Genomic DNA, 19,592 nt, shown 5'->3' with positions numbered 1-19,592 from the left:
TGCCCACCACTGTCAACTCATCCCTATGCCCCCATATACCAGCAACTGCCCCATATCCGTCGCTGGCTCTTAAGACGGGCAAGTTGTCCTTACTGTCAGCTCACAAATGTTGGGAGAAAACTCTCCAAGGAATTCCTTAAAAATACACTGAGCTCCAATCACTTGAATGCAAAGACTAACCAGATTGCCTAGGAAATTCTTTCACTAAGCCATCAGGTTTAGAGGCACTGGTTTTAAAGGAAACAGCAGTGTGACTACCAAAACATGCTGGGGATGACTGTAAATCCTTTCAGCAGCTGATCTACCATCACTTACACCTTTGCTCTACTAATGTAGTTGGCACTGAGGAAATCTGAACAGAACACAAGTGTATCTGTAAGTACTTTGAGAAAAATCTTAGCTTCAATTCATTTTGACAGTCTCTCAATCCTTTTCATGTTTCCAGTGAAACTCAGGTGACCTGTTACCATGCTCTTATCGTCTCAGATTAAGAAAGAATGTCCTTAAAATGTCTCAAGGCTATTACTGTGGTAGAAATAAATATCCTAAATTACACCTGAAGGGGCTGCTAATTGTATGATTGTATTTAATAGAATTTCATTTACCATTATTGCCAGGGAGATCTGGCACACAAGACCATCTTAAAAAGCAGAGGAGGATCTTTGTGAGTTACCTCTGTGCTATCAAAACTGCATCAGAACAAAACAGAGGCCCTGACTCCTGCAGTCACTGTCAGAACCATGGTCCAGGAACAGGACTTCACTTCAGGAACGCAGACATTACAAACAAGCTGAAAGTGGACCCATTAACTGACATTCATTCATTAACTGACAATTTAGAGGAAAGTCAAACATCAGAAATAACCACCAGAAATTGAAATGATTCCCCAGCCTTTAAGGGTTCGTTCTGAGAGATATTCTACCTAAGATATCAAAGGAGGTCTCAGGATAATTGAGTCCATTTTATGTGAACAATAATTTCATGGCATGATTAAACCAAATGACTTTCTTTATTTTATCCTAATGGCTGTGGATTCCTGTAAGTAAATAAAATACTCTTTCCATACAATTGCCACTCAATCATAATTTTCAATTACTTTAAGGACAGTAATCTTCTCCATTATCTAAAGAAAAAAAAAAAAACTTAAAGAATGTTATTCATTCTTTAATGTCATATTGTAGAGACCATTTAAACACAAGTAGTTCTAATACAGCCATTTGAAACACTTCAGACTCCTACTAAAACCTACAGACTATGGGTTAAAAAGCTGCTGATATCTCTGTACCAACTATTGTTTTGATTAATTGTACTGCAGGGCCTCCAAGTAATTCATCACTCCAATCACAGACAGTATTTCTATCGAAGTACCTTATCAAGTGCAGTCACTGCAGAATGCATAATTTATTGTTAAGGAAACAAAATAGGATTAAGTGATTTCTATCTGTGTAAAGAAGAAAGAAGGCAGAAAAAAAATGCATCTCTGTTGAACAGACGCTATAACCCTTAAGTATGTGGCTGTTACATTTTATACAAGGACTCTGTCAATGGAATCAAAATAATTACATACCATAGTCCTTCCTGTGTCATTATCACACTTACTTTAAATGGATTTTTTGGAAGCCTACTCTCTCCTTCATTCCAGCCACAAGCTATTTTACTGTTATTATAACAAGACTGTTGAGCGTAGCAAAGTTTTGTGAGGGAGAGGAAAAGAAGCTGGCTCAGATTCCACAGCTGAAGTTTTAAAGCTACCCAGCAAGGTATTAGATTTTCTCTAAATAGTCCAGGAAAAAAAAAAGGGTAAGGAATTTAAATAAATCATTTAAATTGATTTGACCAACCTACTGCTCATTAGTACTCGTGTAACTTTGGTTATAATCCAGGTAGTTCCATAGAGCAATGAGGGAAAAGTAACCTGAGATACCTAGAGACATGGGTAAATAGAAATTGGGAACATAAATGGTTTTCTCCCTCCAGTACTGTCAAAGACAACATCTCTGAAGTCTCCTGCTCCTGAAGAGGTGCTTGAGCACCTGAAGAGTCATTGGGGCTGTACTTGAAGCCAGGTTCAAACTGTATTGCACAAGACAATGTGCTCAGGACACCTCCACACCTCCTGCTCAGCACTGATTCCCATCCAAATTACATTTCTGGAAAGAACTTTCCTTAGAAAGTGTATTTTCAATTCAGCATCGCATTTTTGAAGGAAAGATGTAAAACTTCACAGGGTTTTAAAGGATCAGCAATAATTCTAATGAAATAGAAACCATATTACAATCTCAGTTACTACATTTGTTTGTTTCACATAGTCACATTTGCTGAGGACACCCTGAAAAATTTTATTACGATCTAACATTAAATGCAGACTTGTAATGTAGAGATATAATTTCCTTCAGGTACAATGAAGAAAAGAAGAAAATGGAGCTGGCATCCCCTAAATTCATTGCTGACTCTTGGAATGGTGTTCCAGATAACCTCGATGCTGTCCTGGGCCTTGGGGACAGTGGTAAGCTGACTTAAGTCACTAACTACCTTATTTGTTTGCTCCAAAACTTATTGGAGACTTTAATTTCTTGTGATCTGTGAGTAGGAGCCAAATGGAGCCACCCAATGCCTGATGCACAGGATGTCCTAACACCAGGGTGCATGACCAAGCCAGCCCTTGTGGCTTGGACATTTCCCAGCTCCTTGATACTCCCCAGGTTCCTCCACACCAGCACACAGTCCCAGCACCATTTCAGCACATCCTGCCCTAGCACAACCAGAACTCAAGTATGATAATCTCCCTGATCATAGGCATGAATGGGTTTTATGTTGCAATTTTTCTTAATTTCCTATGCACTCCAGCTGAGACCCTGGCCTGTGGTTTTAAGGGGCCTTAAATTTTGCACAGATATGCACTAAAGTCTGAAAACAACACTGGTGTCACATGAGTCTTGACTCAATCACATTCGCAACATCTATTTTGCCAGCAAACATTTCATCCCAGAAAATTCTGGCTCACAAAGTAGTGACCTTATTAAGGGTCCATTTAACAAGAGCTCTCTTCTACAGGATGGGAATTTTAATGTAGTTTTAAAATATATCTAATTTATAATACAAATACAGATGAATATTTTGGGAAATAAGTCATTCAGTTCATTAAGCTTCATGAAATCAGAAGGACAAAAAATCTGTGATCAAGAATTATGTGCTCCATAATCTGACCATTTTTATTTGTTTATTTTAACAGGATATACCTACTTTTTCAAAGATCAGTACTATCTACAAATGGAAGACAAGAGTTTGAAGATTGTTAAAATTGGCAAGATAAGCTCTGACTGGTTGGGTTGCTGAACCACATGAGATATCCATAGCCAAATATTTACTTTTTTGTTATATGCCTTATCTGTAATTAGAAATAGATCTGAATGCTAATTACTGGACCAGTCTGGTACTGGCACCAAAACACAAAGTACCAGTACTGTACACATCAGATAATTTAAGAGTGTTTGCCTCCTCAGTATACAAAAGATGTTTACGTATATATTCTGGTACAATTTTTCCATTGTCACGTTAGTCATAATAATGCTATGAACAGAACAGCCATCATTCTTTATTCCCTTGGTGCTTAAACAAAGCCTTGGAACCTTTGGAGACTGGATCATGCCCCCCTCTTATTCACATACCAGATAGGCTCAAATGAGATGTACCAGCAGTGCACTTTGATTTTTTTTTTTTTAATACAGCTCTGTTATAAATGGATGGTTTGTCTTGATGTTTTTCACCCTCTTACGAGTTCGATCATTACTTCCATTTATTTACATAATAATACAGAAAGACTGTCAAAGGCACAGGTTGCCTCAGGATCTGCTTTGTGTTGATGCATGATAGAATCATGGCAAAAAAACTGTGTTAAAGTATTGTTTTAAAGTACTTTTTATTTTAATACCTTAGTTAAATTTAGCAATTTGCTTCATGCACTTTGTTACTACTATATAACTTGTTTATATGGATGGAAACGACTCAGATTTTTGAAGACAATGCGTTATACATAAAAGTCAAGTATTGTTTAACGTGCTTTATCTTTCTGTTCTTTATAATATTGGGGGGGTTTTGTCAATTAGGCTTTTTGCTTATGCATTTGGCAACAGAAAATGTTCTTTTCACAATCTGATAGAGTGTTTCTCATTAAAAATAAACCAAAAAAGAATGTCCCACACATGAAGTGCCAACAATACCAATAAAATCAAATTACACTGTCAACACTATTCATGGCCAGGCTCCCTTGTATCACTTGAAATTATAAATTCAGTAGCATGTTTCAGCGCATTACCCATCAAAAGCAAAAACATTACCCCAGTATATAAACACATAGGGGGTTTATTTAGAAACACAGTTTATTTTCTCTGTTGGTTCCAAGGTGCAACTGCAGCAATTTAATTAAAGAGATGATATGGCCCCGTGTCTGTACAAAGCCCACTACTCTCCCTGAACAGTTTACATTCCTGTCTGCCATCCACACTCTATCTCAGGCTACCTCCCCACAGCCCAGGCAGGAAGAGAGGGCGTATGTATCCTATAGGGATGTCAGCTTGAGAAACAGAGACATAAACCCTTATCCTATCCATGAGATCAGACACCATCTGGCCAAGGATCTTATCCAGCTCCACGCACACGAAACACTTCAAAATCCTCTATGGACTGCATCAGGCAAGGGGTCAGCCTAGGTCCTTCTAAAAACATCTCTCACTTAAAGTCCATGATTCACAGAGCTGGCCAGTGACTAATAACTGAGGCCATGATCCATTGGTTTCTTTTCATTGGTACTCTACAACTTCATGATTTTTATAGTAAGTGCTTTCCTGTTCTAACCAGAGGTTTTTTTACTATGATATTCTGAAAATATACTTCTAAAATTCTGCATTTGCCACATCATCTTTTAATTGCACCCATACTGATAAAGCTCCACTTTAAGAAGATGTAAATTACTATAGACAATCACCTGGATGAGCCAGTACTATTTTTATTTATACCGAAAAAAAAGATGCCTTATCTACTCCTCAGAATACTCATTCTTGTTAGAAATCATTAGTCACTTTCATAATTAGTCTTGCACCAGAACCAATAAAATAAAGCACAAAACAAAGTGACACTAACTGAAAAACGTTAGTGTTGTAGTTTTTACAAACACCTGGCAACCTCAGGATCTATTTCAGGTCAGGGATGACCTGTCCTGACCATAAACATCTTCCTGCACTAGTGCTGAAAATATTCTCTAGCTTTAAGGACTGCCAGGCATTACTTTTGGGCACTGCAATAATTTAAGCTCTGTTTTAAGAATCCTCAATAACCATCCCCGGAAGATTTTTATGTTCTTATGTCAATACTGCCCCAATGTGCCTACTCAAGCATCTGTATTTAACAGGGAAGGGGTTTCAAACATAGATATAGTAACCCATATTTGCAAAGGGCCTTCCAGCTCTGAACTTGCTAAATCGCATTTCTACTGATTACTGAAATAGTTTCCTTTTTGTCTGCAGTTTGCACATGTTTTGCAACACTGGCAAATCTACCATCTTACTTTGGTAGTTCTATAGTTCTGTAGAACCATCTTAGTTCTGTAGTAATAGCACCATAATCCTACAAAACTCTGCACATCTGGTGGGTGTAAGGAGTTCTGCTCAGCTTCTCCTTTTATTCTTGCCTATGTAAACCCATTCTCCAATGACTAAATCACTGGCAGAAAACCAGAAATAAATTTTCTATCCTTAACCCGTTGCACACTTCTTTGGGTTCAGTTTCAGGCTGGCGACTTCAAGATTAACACAGGTCATTTATAAACACATCTGTTTCTGTTCATCAACTGTAACATTTGCCAGTAACATCACTAACATATGACAAGCTGGGGGAGTATGCTGACCTTCTCATTAGCCTTTCACATCTGACCTGGGAACACTAAGTCACAAAGTGTGTCCTGAAAGAGTCTTTGGGTCTAATTCCACTTATTGAGAGCCACTTCTAAAACCTCCCTCTTCTTTCCTGTTTGTAACGTGTTAACTATGAGATGGAAAGTCCTTACCTGAGAAGCACTGCAGCTCAGCCTGTACCTGGCCATGTCCCATGCAAATCCACCCCACTTACTCGCTTCTCTGTTTAACTCTAGGTCTGCCCCAACACTGTGGACTTTTTTGATGATCCCTAGACCCTTGGATGAACGGGATTACTCTTCCCAAGCCTCTTTTTTTCACCTCTCTTTGAGACTGTGCCCTTGTCAAGGGGGACACTGCTCTTGTGTCTGTCCTCAATTTTCTGCCCTCAATACATTTCTCCCAAGACATTCTCAGAACAGAACCAAAAGTTTTTACCTACCTCCTTTAAAGAGGAAGAAACAAAGGTAAAAAGCATAAGTGTTTACCTCAAAGCCATACAAAATCCAGCACAAACGTTTATCGAACTTGTTCTACTTCTAGAGTTTTATGAAATTGAAGTCGGGTTCACTTAGGACTTTCTGGTGTCAGGGTAGAGTTGCACACATGTAGCACCAAAGAGAGAGAGTTCAGACTCTTGCTCCTTGAGGTGGAGGAAATCTACCAGTTATGAGCAGGATGGGCTGCAGGCCCCAGCACGGCAGCTCCAGTCCAGTAGGGCAAAGGGCAGTGGTTTAGCAACTGCCCCGTCACAATACATAAAAAGCAGCCAAGGCTATAACGAAATACCACAGCTTAAACAGTCAATAGACACAGCAGCCTGAACTGTGAATCATGCTTAACAGTTTGTGTCTCACTGACACTTTTTATTTGCTAAAAATACATTTTCTTCCTGCTACTCTGTCTTGATTTTGCAAAGCAGCAGTTACCCATAAATTTTAGCAATTGAATGCAACTGTGCTGTTCTTAAAATCAGGAGGAAGTAGGCCCTTTGGGGCCATTTTGGACAAATTATTTCTATTTGCAAATTCAGACATGCACGTTTTAGCAGCAAAGACTAAGTGAATGAACATAGTTCTGTTTTGGGAGAGCTGAAATCAGCAAACAAGCAGGCTCTGGGCTCTGTGGAATCACAGAGATTGGTACATGAAAGAAGAAACACTTGTTCCAGACTGGTTATGTAAAACAGTGAGAAGTAATAAGGTGTTTCCAGGTAGGCAACTGTAGTAAGAACAAAAACAGAAAAAAAACCGTACTCAAAACAACAACCAAGGCAACAACTATGTTTTCAGATCAAGACTCCTACCTTTTCAGAGAATATCCTACATATGATATATATATCTGGTGTTTTTTGGGAAAACAAATTCCTGGCCTGAATCAAGTGGGGAATGGATTAAGTGAACTAATAGTCTCTTCTAGTCTTGAACGGACTTAGGCCATGAAATTAATTTATATCATTTAAGAAGTATATATAATAGCTTTTTTCTAAATTACCTATTAAATATATGCCTGCATGCATACACGCATATGCACACACAAAGAAATAGCACATGGCTATATTAAAATATTTTATTTAATACAGATGTCAGAATAGAATATTTGGTTTGACGAGACCTATGATAATCATCTAGTCCAACTGACTGAAAGCTAATTGACCTAAACCTGCTTAGCACATAACCCCAGTTTTTCCCTTCTCCAGAAAACATATTACAGTATATTCCTTGAGCAAAGAACAACACAGAGAGATAAAGTCCGAGTGTTCAGCCTGCATGGTGTCCTTCCCTGGTAGCACTACTAGAGATAACAGCCAAGAAATCCAAGATAATCAGTAGTTCATTTGTTTTATTGCTCAAACCCTTTCTCCATTGCTTCAATTGCTGTCTGAGAGGCCACACCAGCACTTATGGGTTGGTCAGCCCAACCAGCACTGGGAAAGTTGTATCCACACTGCCTGCTTATGTCATCACTGGATCATTCTTTCACCTCATTTTGCAAATCCCCAAACTCCCAGGAAGCTTCTAAAGTTCAGCTTCAGCTGTATTCAGTATACTCATGCTCAGAATCTTCCAGACAACCAACAAGCCAGCCCGGAAGAGGGACACAAGAATAAAAGGCTTCATGACACTACAGGTCTGCATCTCCCTTGAAAACCCTGCTGCAGATGCTCGGCACAATGAGCCAGAGGGTGACAAACAGAATCTGCTGAACTTTCAGCTGTCTTTTACTGCCCAGTCCTTTCCTCTGGGACTTCTCAGAATTATTCCCAAATTACTAACTTTGCTGTGAAGAATTCGTTAGCATTGCCAAAATAAACTAAAATTGTAAGAGGATAATTGTTTTAATTTAGATTAGCCTAGATTTTGGCAGTCTGTCTCTGGAATTATGTGGAGGTGGTCTCCACTTTCTAAAAGACAGGAATTCACAATATTAAGCTATCCAAATGGGCTTATTTTCCATGTCTCTTACCACTGCTTCAGCCTTGGACTGCTTCATAGCTACATCCTGCCTCGCCTATGCCTCTTAGAGCACAACACTGCTGCCAAAAGGGCTGAAGCCTGAAAGCAGCTTCACACTCAACAGTTGGGTGCCAGGCAATGATGCAGACCAATCACAAAGTTTCTAATCACCACTAGCCAAGGAATTGGGAAATTCCATCACAGGTCTCCCATCCAGTGTCACACCATACAGTTACTTCAGCCATGGAGACATTATTTCTACTGTGGTTGCACCTAATCAATTGTGGCCACCGCCAGCTCCCCAAATGTGACTCAGTCAAGCCCCCTACAGCAGAGTTCACTGCCTCAGGACAGCAGCAGTGGAGTGAATAAGGCAAACTAAGTCAAAGGACTTTACCAGAGAGGAAAGTCCTGCATGCAAAAGACAAGGGCTCTGCTTCCTCTCTGTGGTCGATGCATTGACTGCTGAACCCAAGCCTCAAAAGAGAGAGAGCTGTGGTGGTGTTAGTTTTTGTCACTAGCTGAAGACATGGCAAGGCTTATTAAATTCTAGCATTTTCACACTTTTCTTTTCCATTACAAAAATGTACTTTTCAAGGCCACTCACAATTCTATTCATCAGCAGCTCAAAAGAAGGAAGTAGGAGGACCTACACTAAAAATTCTTTTTCTGTTGTTTCTAATGTTATCAAAGGGGCTTCTAAACCCCTCATTTGTAGGACTTGCATCCATTCTCACATTTAGATGCCTTTCTATGTAGCATTGCACAGCACTGTATTTTTGTATAAGATTGTTTGCCAATGCTAAAATTCTTCGGAATTATATTTAAATAATGGAACTTGATCTGAATAACTGTGACATGAGTGAGGCTGCTGTAGACACCACATGGCACACTGTGAAAAGACAAAAGGAGTCTGCAAAAATTATGGTGGAAATAATACAACCAAATTTTGTGAGCCTTACTTTCTCCTAAGTTTGGAATAAGCTGCATCCTCGCTAGCCCTACATACAATCCCAAAGTAGGCTAATTCAGAAGGACATTTATGAAATGTGGATGTAAACTAGAACCAGTCCTGGAGTTCAAGGGGATAAAAGCCTCTGCAGAGCCAAGTGTCTCTAGAAAAATTGACGGCTTTAAATCAAACCGAAGGAGAGTTATTGCAGTTGACACAGCATTGCTTCCAGTCGGATTTTCCTTCCAGAGCCAGCAGACGGGCTGTCACAGACACGATGGGGAAGGGCAGCTATTTCGAAGTTCCTGGCTGTGGTCGCGTTCCGCGCTGCCCGGGCTCGGAGCGGCCCCTGCGGGCAGCGCGGCCGCACCGCGGAGCGCCGAACCGGCTCCGAGCCCACCGACACCGGCACGGGGCTCCCTGAACCCACCGACACCGGCACGGGGCTCCCCGAACCCATTGACACTGATACAAGGCTCTGAACTCAGTGACACCGGCACGGGGCTCCCTGAACCCAGTGACACCGGTACGGGGCTCCCTGAACCCAGTGACACTGATACAAGGCTCTGAACTCAGTGACACCGGCACAGGCTCCGAGCCCACCGACACCCACTCCTCCTGCCCAAGGCCCCACAAGAACCGCCTGCCCCAAAGGCAGCACAGAAAACAGCTGGGGGCCTTGGAGTCCACGCTGCACTGTAAGAGACTGCCAAGCAGGAGGCTTGAAGGATTTTGCTGTCTTTGGGCCAGTTATTTAGGAGTAGTACCAATCAATTTAAAAAGATAAAGAGTATTTAAACATCAAAAGGAAAGCGAATTTTCTTGGGAACAAGTGTGAAAATTCTTTTATGGAAGCAGCTCTGTAAAGAGAGGGAGAGCTCTTCTTCATCACGTTCCACAACTCCCATATCCACTCTGCCATAGGCACACTCCATACTCATTTCAGGGAAGCTTTCCCTGAGTTTGTCTGTCTCTCCTTCCTGGATGCCCCTCAGGCTCTCCATTTTAGTCACCATCCCTTCAAGCCAAATGAGGAAAGTCATCCAAAGCCGCACAGCCTTCAGCCAGGACAGGCTGGGAAATGACTGTGCCGGGCTCAAGGAATTTCCTCACTGTAAGAGGTAAGTCCCCCACAGCAATTCCTGCCAGTCTGAAGAGCAAATATTGTCTTTACAGCAGTACAGTGTGCTGCCAGTAGACCTCTGGCCACGTCTCAGCACTATCTCTGCCATGCACTATGGATATTCCAACCTATTATCTATATTTTTTCCAGACTTCTTAAAGTCTTTGTTCTTTAAACTGATACCACCTGAATGTAATTTTAACAGGTCACCTTGGTGCAATTCTCTGGTATAATTCAACACCTGAAACTGTTTATTTTACATTCTAAGTGTTCTGTAAAAAGTAATTCTTTTTAGATCTTGGCATGTGACTAGTATGTCAACTTCCCCTCTCGGAGAATGGGAAATTATGCAGGCCTATCCATATTCTGTGGATAAAAGGTATGGCACAACTATGGTGTCACAGTGAAAATATAGATTGAAATATCCTGGTATGCTTGAGAACACAGCAGATAGAGTGAGAAATCTTGCTAATTAAGAATGATGACTGCTGAACACTCACATCTCTAAGCGCACAACTTTGGGAGAGAAACCAAGGAGGATAGGCAGCAGTACCCAGACTCACATTAACAGTGCAAATACACAGCTAGCAGCCAGTAACTCCACAGGATAACCCAAAATGTGAGAATGGCTACAGCAAAAGAGCAAGGGAAGTGGTAAATGAGTAGGTAAGTAGCCATGTGGTTCATCCTCACAGAGATGCTGGTTCTGTTTCACCCTTGGGAAACCAGCACTGGCCTGACCTCCCCCGAGCCATCCCACCTGAACATCACTCAGTACTCAGTGTTGGAGGGGCAGCAACACAAAGCTACACTTTGAATCCAAAAATTATTATTATTCTTGAGCTGTTACAGCTGCTACTGCTCTTAGGCAGATGCCAAAACTTCAGGCACCATAGAAATATTAACAAAGTATTGACAGTAAAAAATAAATATGCAAGCAGCTCAAAACTCTGAGATGAACTGACTTGTCATTAGAGGGGCAAAGCAGAGGTCTTCCTTCTGCTATTATTTATGGGGGGGAAGGGGAGGGATCACCAGAAGAGGAATAATCATAAGCAAGGTAACAGATAAATTATTATTAGAGACAGAACTACTGAACTCCATTCCAGCACCTGGACATGTTTCACACAACTATGGAGAGTTATCAGGATATAAAATCAATTCAAAACATAGACCATGCTCCTGACAGGCTCTTTACTACAGCAGATGTCTGTCAATAAACAGAAATTTAACTGTGCCTTGATGGCATTTCATTTTCTGGAGCAGAAGAATAGTACTAAATATTTCACATTTATATAGATTAATCTATTCTCACTTACTGTCTAATATCCATCACAATCTAATCTATGTTGGCAAGACCTCTCCATTTCCCTGATGGAATGGGTGTGTACCATTAACATGAACAGGCTTTATCTGTATCTCTATCACCACAGTACTGGTGGCTACTCATAAAACTCCTTCATTTTATCAAAATGCCAAATGATGGTACTATTACCATTATTTAAAAAAAAAAAAAAAACAACACTTGACCTGGACTTAAACACAACACCATTGCATTGTGGATAAGGGAGGAATGTTCTTTTCTTATTATTTGCAAGGCACTTTAGAACAGCTCAGCATTCATGCTGAGTTTGGGGAAGGGAGGGTTAAAGTGAAGGCCTCTCCTCCCCTCTCAGAGCGCTTTAAAACAGTACTCATTTCAACAAAACGTGGTACATAAAATTCTGATTGTGCATGTGCTCAGTAGTGCTTTTGTAGCTTTTACTTTTGAAGGAACATTGTGATAATTTAAGCTGATCTCTTCAAATGTCCCCTCAAATTCAACCGATTGATCAGCCACTTTTACCCTTGATTTAAGGGCTATAAACAACGTAAAATTTACCACATTCAATGACTGCCTTAAGTAGTTCAGTTTCCACAATGCCATGAATGACAGCTTATTTTTCATCCACCACGAAGGATATGAGGAAACCACAGGACATGACTGTTTATGAACTATGAGCAAACATACAAACCCTGCTAGCTGAGCATCTCTCCAAAGCCCTGTATCAGACCTCCAGGGCCCAGGAATTGTGCTGCTCATCCATGTGCACAAGAATTTCATATCCATTATAGAATAGGTTTTCAACAAATTTGTCCATAACACTTCTTACTCTTCAAAATTATTGACTGCAGATGTGTTTTTTAAAACATGCTTCAGTTTATTCACTGATGGAAACTTTGTTTTATAATATGCAGTAACTCAGGCTAACCCTGGTGCCATAAGTAGAAGCTAGAACTACTTGGTCTTCCTAGAAACAAAGTATTTAAGAAGGTTAAATTCATATTTTCAGAAGTTAAATTAGAATCAATGAAATAAAACAACTATTTGTTTAAGTGTTTCCATGATATTACTGTGTTCATCTTTTCAGGACACGTATGTGGCCTGGACTTGTTAAGTTCCAGTAAGACTTAGAGCCAATGAAATGATTCCTCATTAGAGGAAGAAGGAAAAAGCTCTTGTTTTTTTCAATTTGCAGTGTTGCATGTGATCAATAGATAGTGGAATACAGAACTTTAAAACAGACAGACTTCATAGTAACATGGCTTCATTTCACCAGTTACACCATTTACCCACAGCAAAAACTACATCTAACCTATTCAAGGTTTCTGACACAAAGCACCTCAATAAATGAGAAATAATACATACCAGTTCCTTTTTGCTTAGAATTATTTGTGAAGGCAGCAGTGTTTTCTTTCCAAAGTTTTTATATCACATTTACTCTAAAAAACAACATAAACCATTTTCATTAGGTGCATTATAGCCAAGCAACAGAAACAGACAAGGAATTTCCTGAAGAGCTGAGCAAAAATACAAATACAACATATTGGCATGGGTTTTCTCAGTCTAAATATTTTCAACCAAAGCAGCACTGTATGCAATTAAAAATAAAATCAGAATAAATCTAAATATTTTAATGTCAGGCAACTTCCATCCTAAAGTAAAAAAAAAATCATTTAAAAATTACTTGTTCCTAAAAGTCAGCTGAATGGTAACAGGAAGTCATGAAGAAAAAGTCACTGGAATTCAGACAAAGGGATTGTTATTCTCAGGATATACATTTTTTGTAATTAAAATTCTTCTATCTCTTAAACAAAAGGATGTTCAAGAGTTTTAAGTAATAATACCAGCATCAAGACATATTATAAAGATGAACTAATGAACCCATGGGACACTTCTGTAAGCTGAGGAGTTTGTTGTGGAGCCGGGGAGTCAGAGCTGGCACAGGAAGAGGCACCCGATCCAGAATGTCACCTTCTCTGAAGAACTGCAGAGCAACCACAGGCATCTGCTAATTCCTCCCCCCTGCAAGATTTGTAGGGCAAATAACAGGCAAGGCAGAGTAGAAGAAAGCATGACTGTACTCATAATTATGGAGCTTCCTAATTTTGGTGCAATTATGGGCTGCTAGTGGTTCACTCCTTGTGCTAGATGCTAGCAGTCCTACCTGAAAAACTGCACAAAAGCTCTCCAAAGATATGTGGAAAAGAGCAGTACAAAAGAATATGCAGAATATAAACTGGAGAGACTGCCTTTCATTCTGAAAATATTCAAGAGAGAGTTCTTGAATGGAATCTCATAGGATGGAGTCACAGACTGGTCCTGTTACAATCTACCCTCTTACCTCTGAGCAGTGTTCTAAGTGATACCTCAGGGTAAAGTGGATAAAAATGCTATCAAGGAAGATGTGAATAGAAAGCTTTCTTATGGAAAATGTAAATGCTTTCTACTAAGGGGTGATAAACACTCAGAAATAATTCCTATGCCATACCATTTCATTTGAGAGTGAAGCTATAGAATCTGTGGCAAGGCATAAAACAATGAAGAGGCAAAATGAGCTTATTAGCACCCTTTAATGGCTTTGGCTTCCTCCCTTCTCTCTTATTTTCAAAACTTGAACATGTATGAAAACATTATGAAAATCAGTTCTCTAAGGCATTCTTTCCCTATGGCCACAACTGGCAACCCAACAAGCACAGAGAGAGGTTTCAGAGATTTTATTCCATATCTCAAGGCCTAAACTGTGTCTTAGTTTGCTTGTAGGATTTACTACTGCAGTGGAATACAGCATTTAAAGAAAAGGCAAACACTGCTATTTACATAGAAAACACATCTCTATGCCTACTGAAGCACAAGCTCTTAAGAAAAGTGTTTATTGAAATGTAAGTATAATAAAGCAGTGGTTCAGTAGATTTCAGATATTCATGGCAGTACATTTTCTTTCAGAGTTCTTGGGTTTGCTTTATCGTTCCTGACATTTCATATAGCACGTTATAAGCTTCTGCAGGGGAACAGCACTTTTACTAGAGCAGCAAATTGCACAGGTGGGAGAGGTTGATGCTAAACATTATTAAAAGATCTTCCTTTCCAAAACACGAAATGAATGCAAAAGCATAAAATCATCTGGAAGCACATTTTTTTTAGAAAAACATTAGAAATAAATAAGGGATAATCTGTTTTTTAATAAGAAACTCACCCGTGCATCTGTCTGTTAACTCTGCTTACTATACAGATCTTCAATGGTCAGATGAAGCACTGCACTGTGATATAACAAGATAGTACAGGTAGTTTAGAAAAATTTCCAGATTTCTATTATTTATATGTCAAAAGACTCCAGCTGACAAAGCTACAGCACAATTTTCCAAGACCATTTCCAAGGAGTTCTGCGGCCCCATAATAAAATCAAAATCAGATTTTATTTAAAATACAGCCATTAATATTCACTTTTGTAACAACACTGAGATTACCACTACTTATAAATTCTGATAATGGCAGCTACTGGAAATGATTTGTTGCTCTGCCTCTCCAGCCCACTTGGTGACTGCTTTGATATATAAATTGTTTGCAGATCTATACACCCTGAAATTCTTTAGAGAAATAGCCATCCTTCTTGTTTAGGTTCATAACTGTCAGAGGCATCTCCCAAATATCAATACATTTTCAACTTGATTTACATTGGGGTAAATCTCCACAAGGTCTCCTTTAGTTTGTGTTTCTGGAGATTTTTCTATTTCTTTTTCTGTTGGTCTCTCCCCATCTTTGTCACTTTTCAGTTTCCACAACAGTGGTGCACTGTGTTTATTTCTAAGTTCTTTCATGGATCGTATGATCCATTTTAATGACATACATCCCTTTGAATTTCTGTCCTCTGTTCAGTTAGTACATATTCACTTTCTGCCAAAAAGCCTAGGGTATATGAACCTTCTTCACCCTGCACGTTTTGTTTGCAGACTGCAATGAACCTAGCAGTTTCCTTCAAATTTCAATTTAATAAGTCCCTGAGTAATTAGTTGACATAAAGTGTCTACACTACTAACACTACACTACTAAGGCAAGGACTGGCACTGCAAAATTTAGCCTTCCAAAAACCCCAGATCCTTAGTCTTGGAAAGTCTTGTGTTTACCTAAGGCCTCTTGATAAAACAGCCTGATCCTCTTTGTGCTGAAATCAGCGATGGAATTGCCAGTGACCTCAATAAGAACAAGGTTCCAGCACCACTACCCCAAGGCTTTATGATTTCCAATTGTCTCAGTACACATCACAGGCGTTAAGAAATGTGTCTCCACCTCTAAAGTAAATCCTTTGGGTGTGCAGCAGTAGATAAAACCACTTTGCACTGAGATAGCACTTTCTGTTTCAATACATTTTACAACTGATTATGCCTTTCAATCCCTCCAGTAAGATAACCACTTCATACTGCAGACTGGAAAAACAGTATAGAGTTACTGTCATTTGCCCAGTGAAGCATGGATGAAATTCCAACACCCAGCCCCTTTGGGTCCATGTCCCTCTGCTGCTGGGAAGGAAGATCACGAGTCTCTGTAACTAATCACCATTTCTCATTATGAGAACTGAGCTACAGCTTCATAATACTTTGTTAACATCCACATCTGTGATCTGATTCCACAGAAGTAAAAGTGGTTATTTTTCTGTTCAAGGCCCAATCTTAGTTTGTTGAACCTTCCTCACATATCATTGTCCAAAAACTTCTCCAAGCCAGCAGGGTAGAGCTTGGGTAATGTTTCTAACCCCACAGCACGTTTCCAGACTCAAACCTTCTTTGAAATATAGAATGAAAAGCTTGGGCAAAGCACCTGTAATCAGCATCTGAAATGTCCCTGTTACACCCATACACTTCCTCAGAGCCTCCCCTGCCTTTTTGCTGGCCACAAACTTTGGCTACAGTCAGCAGAAAAGCAGAATGTTTATTCTTCAGGCACAACTAGCAGCACATCTTTGGAAACTGCCCAGTTATAGCAAGCCTGTTTCCTAGCATTTACTCCTTTTTTTGCAAGACTCATTGTTTCCACCCTTCCTGCCCTTTCCTCTAGAAAAACATTTTTCTTTTAACCTGTATTGCAAAACTTATAATAGATCTCTGCTTTGGGCTTCAAGCAAATTTCTAGGCTGGTCCCTATGTCAGATTAACCTTATCTGTGAGTACCTGTGCAAAAGAGACACTGATGTGGCCTTCAAGGGTCCTGACTGCTAAACAGCAGGAATACTTGGTCTTGCTTTAAATTATTCAATGTCCTCACCTTCAGTATTTGAAAATGCAGCGTGGCTCAGGGAAAATTATATTAGCATTAACTGAGCTCCCACACCTGAATTTTGCTGCTCTCCTTACAATCTTGTGGCCTCATCTGTCATATTAATAGCATTAGAATGGCTTCAGTGTTTGCACTTAAAGCAGAAACTAGTTTGAACAAAGCAGATACCTGTTAACACTACAGAAGAAATAGGTAAGAGAAATCTTCCTCGAGTTGCTAAATAAAAAAGAATTCTTGCATGCCTTCTACTCCCTTAATTCTAGTTATGAAGTTCTTGCTCTCATCAGACACCTCAGCTGAGTCACGGTTAGTGGGTCAGTTGGAAATGCCTCATTTACTCTTGCTTATTCACTCTCAACTCCTCTTTACTTCTTGAAATTATATGAAAAGAATTGACCCATCTGCATACTTACTCTTCTACTACTGTGGTGTACTTAAAACTCTAAATAATGTGACAAAAATATGACTTAAGTATCTTTCTGACATACAGATGGAGTTCTGGAGGGTGCATTTTTGTGGTAAGTAGGGTTTGTTTTCCTTAGCTGGAAACACACGAGTTATACATTACTGTGAGGCAGATCATATTTACAACTGAGTGTGCCTATTAAGATTTTCAGACACACAGCAGAGCTGGGGCTGCATCTGCCAAGTCAGTCAGGAGACATTAATGAAGCACACAGAACTCTGCTGCTGTCCAGAGGAAAGCTGATAGTAAACCAACAGACACAGTCACATGGGTTTGTTATATAATATTGGTCTTTACCAAAACAGCCAAAATGCCTGGCTGTACTGCGAGAATCTCTGTGAAGGAGCTTGTGTTTACAGTGGTGCTCCCAACCTGGGAACTATGACTGTAAGACACCCATTAAAACACTCCAGTTTTAGGGCTGACAAAAAACAGTGCAGAGGCCACAGACCTCATCTGGTGATTAGGAAAGGCACGGTGCAGACTCTAATTTCCCTTAAACAGGGTACATTTTTCTCCCCTAAGCTCCAATCCACACCACTCCCCAGCTGTGCCTGTTGCCCAGTCCTGCTCCTGTTTGCATCACAGCTGCCGGAGCACACAGCTAGCCCTGTGCTCAAGGCCAGCTCTGCCCTTGCGCTGGTGCAGCCCCTGCAGGCACCACTGCAGGAGAGGTGGAGGTGAATTGTGAAGGTTGTTACAGGCAAGATAATATCAAAATAAATGAGCTATTGGTAGCCCTGATTTCTAACAGCTCCCTGGTACTGCAGGCCTGAGGTAATCAGCAACTGGGCAGGGGGCCAGGCAAGACTGAGTCTCTGCAACCAAACACAGCTGAAGTTGTTGAAAGACAATATAAAGGTGTTTCTGTCTCAGCTATCTGAGACAGCCCCAGAACTCCACTGAGACTGCAGAAGGAACCTCAAGAGTCATGAACTTGTCTTATTATTTAAGGAAGTCACATCAGCTGAGGCCCTTAAACTCAGTTGGACCCTGTGCTAACACATTGAGCAAATGCCTCAGTGGTGCCTTGCTGGAGAATTTCAGCATTTATTTTTCATATTAAGATACAAAGTGAAAACATTCTTCAGAGGCCATCCTACACCATAAATTATCAAGAATTTGTTCTAATAATGACAGCTTAAAAACTGCATGGGCTGGGTCATGGAGTTTTAGAGCTGGAAGAAATTCAGTTCCTTCAAACACAGGAGCTGGAATGAACTCAGATAACATCAACAGAGACATAAAATTTAGCACAGAATCAGTTCTTTTTTCTTTTCCTTATTCCATGTAAGACTCCTGAAATCATTCTTATTATACAATGTGAAACAGAAACTATTGAAAAAGATAGTGAATGTGAATAAATATAAATATTGGAAATATAATAGCATGTTAATAAATTACAAAAATGTCAACAAAAATAGAGAAATTGAAGTTCTTATTGCAGCTGTCCATACTGATATTATCACCACAAAAAGGCTTGGTTTTAGATGAAATAACTTTGTGTTTAAAGGGAAGGTTCAAAACAAAAGATACTTTAGTTCAAGAAAAAGATAAATGTTAATAAATGGAAGGTTCTCACTACCAAAGAAATTTTCAATATGAGGAAGAAATAAATATACACAACATTTAGGCTTTGGGAAATTCTCCTGAATGCTGTGCTCAAAACCACATTTTTATTATGTGCTTGACATTCGTCTGAATTTAACACCTGTATGTGTACCATGAAGAAAACATTTGCAGTGTATGGTAGGGGGATATTATAAATAACTTTTCCACATCTAGTTTCTACTCGTAGTAGGATCTGCAGAGCATAGCTTAAATTCCCAGAAACCAAAACAAAAGGCACCATAATATTCCATACAGATCATATACATACACATCAGTTTTCTGACAGCAAGCTGGTCTTGATGACATTTTGCAGTGAGGTACTGAACACTTACTAGAAGCTGCACAAAAATGACTGGGGATTTATCGCCCTCTTGTGAATAGGAAAAAAGTTACAATCTTCCTGAAAGTGAACATGCAGTTGTTGCTGCTTCTAAAGAATCCTGTAGTAAAAACACATCTGTACAACTAATAAAAAGAAATTCT

General features: G+C 39.7%; 1 protein-coding gene across 1 annotated transcript in view; it reads left to right on the top strand.

Annotated features, from left to right (window-relative positions):
- Positions 1 to 4,250, top strand: part of MMP2 (matrix metallopeptidase 2) — a 29,400-nt gene extending 25,150 nt beyond the window's left edge. The window contains exons 12-13 of the mRNA XM_066327858.1: positions 2,397 to 2,506; positions 3,233 to 4,250. Coding sequence (XP_066183955.1) covers positions 2,397 to 2,506; positions 3,233 to 3,336 — 214 coding nt within the window. The 3' untranslated portion in view covers positions 3,337 to 4,250. The remainder of the gene's footprint in view (positions 1 to 2,396; positions 2,507 to 3,232) is intronic.
- The last annotated feature ends 15,342 nt before the right edge of the window (positions 4,251 to 19,592 follow it).

This window comes from Sylvia atricapilla, chromosome 12 (genome assembly GCF_009819655.1).
Source record: "Sylvia atricapilla isolate bSylAtr1 chromosome 12, bSylAtr1.pri, whole genome shotgun sequence".
NCBI lineage: Eukaryota > Metazoa > Chordata > Aves > Passeriformes > Sylviidae > Sylvia > Sylvia atricapilla.
Note: the sequence above shows the minus strand (reverse complement) of the source record. Positions and strands in the feature narration are given on the sequence as shown.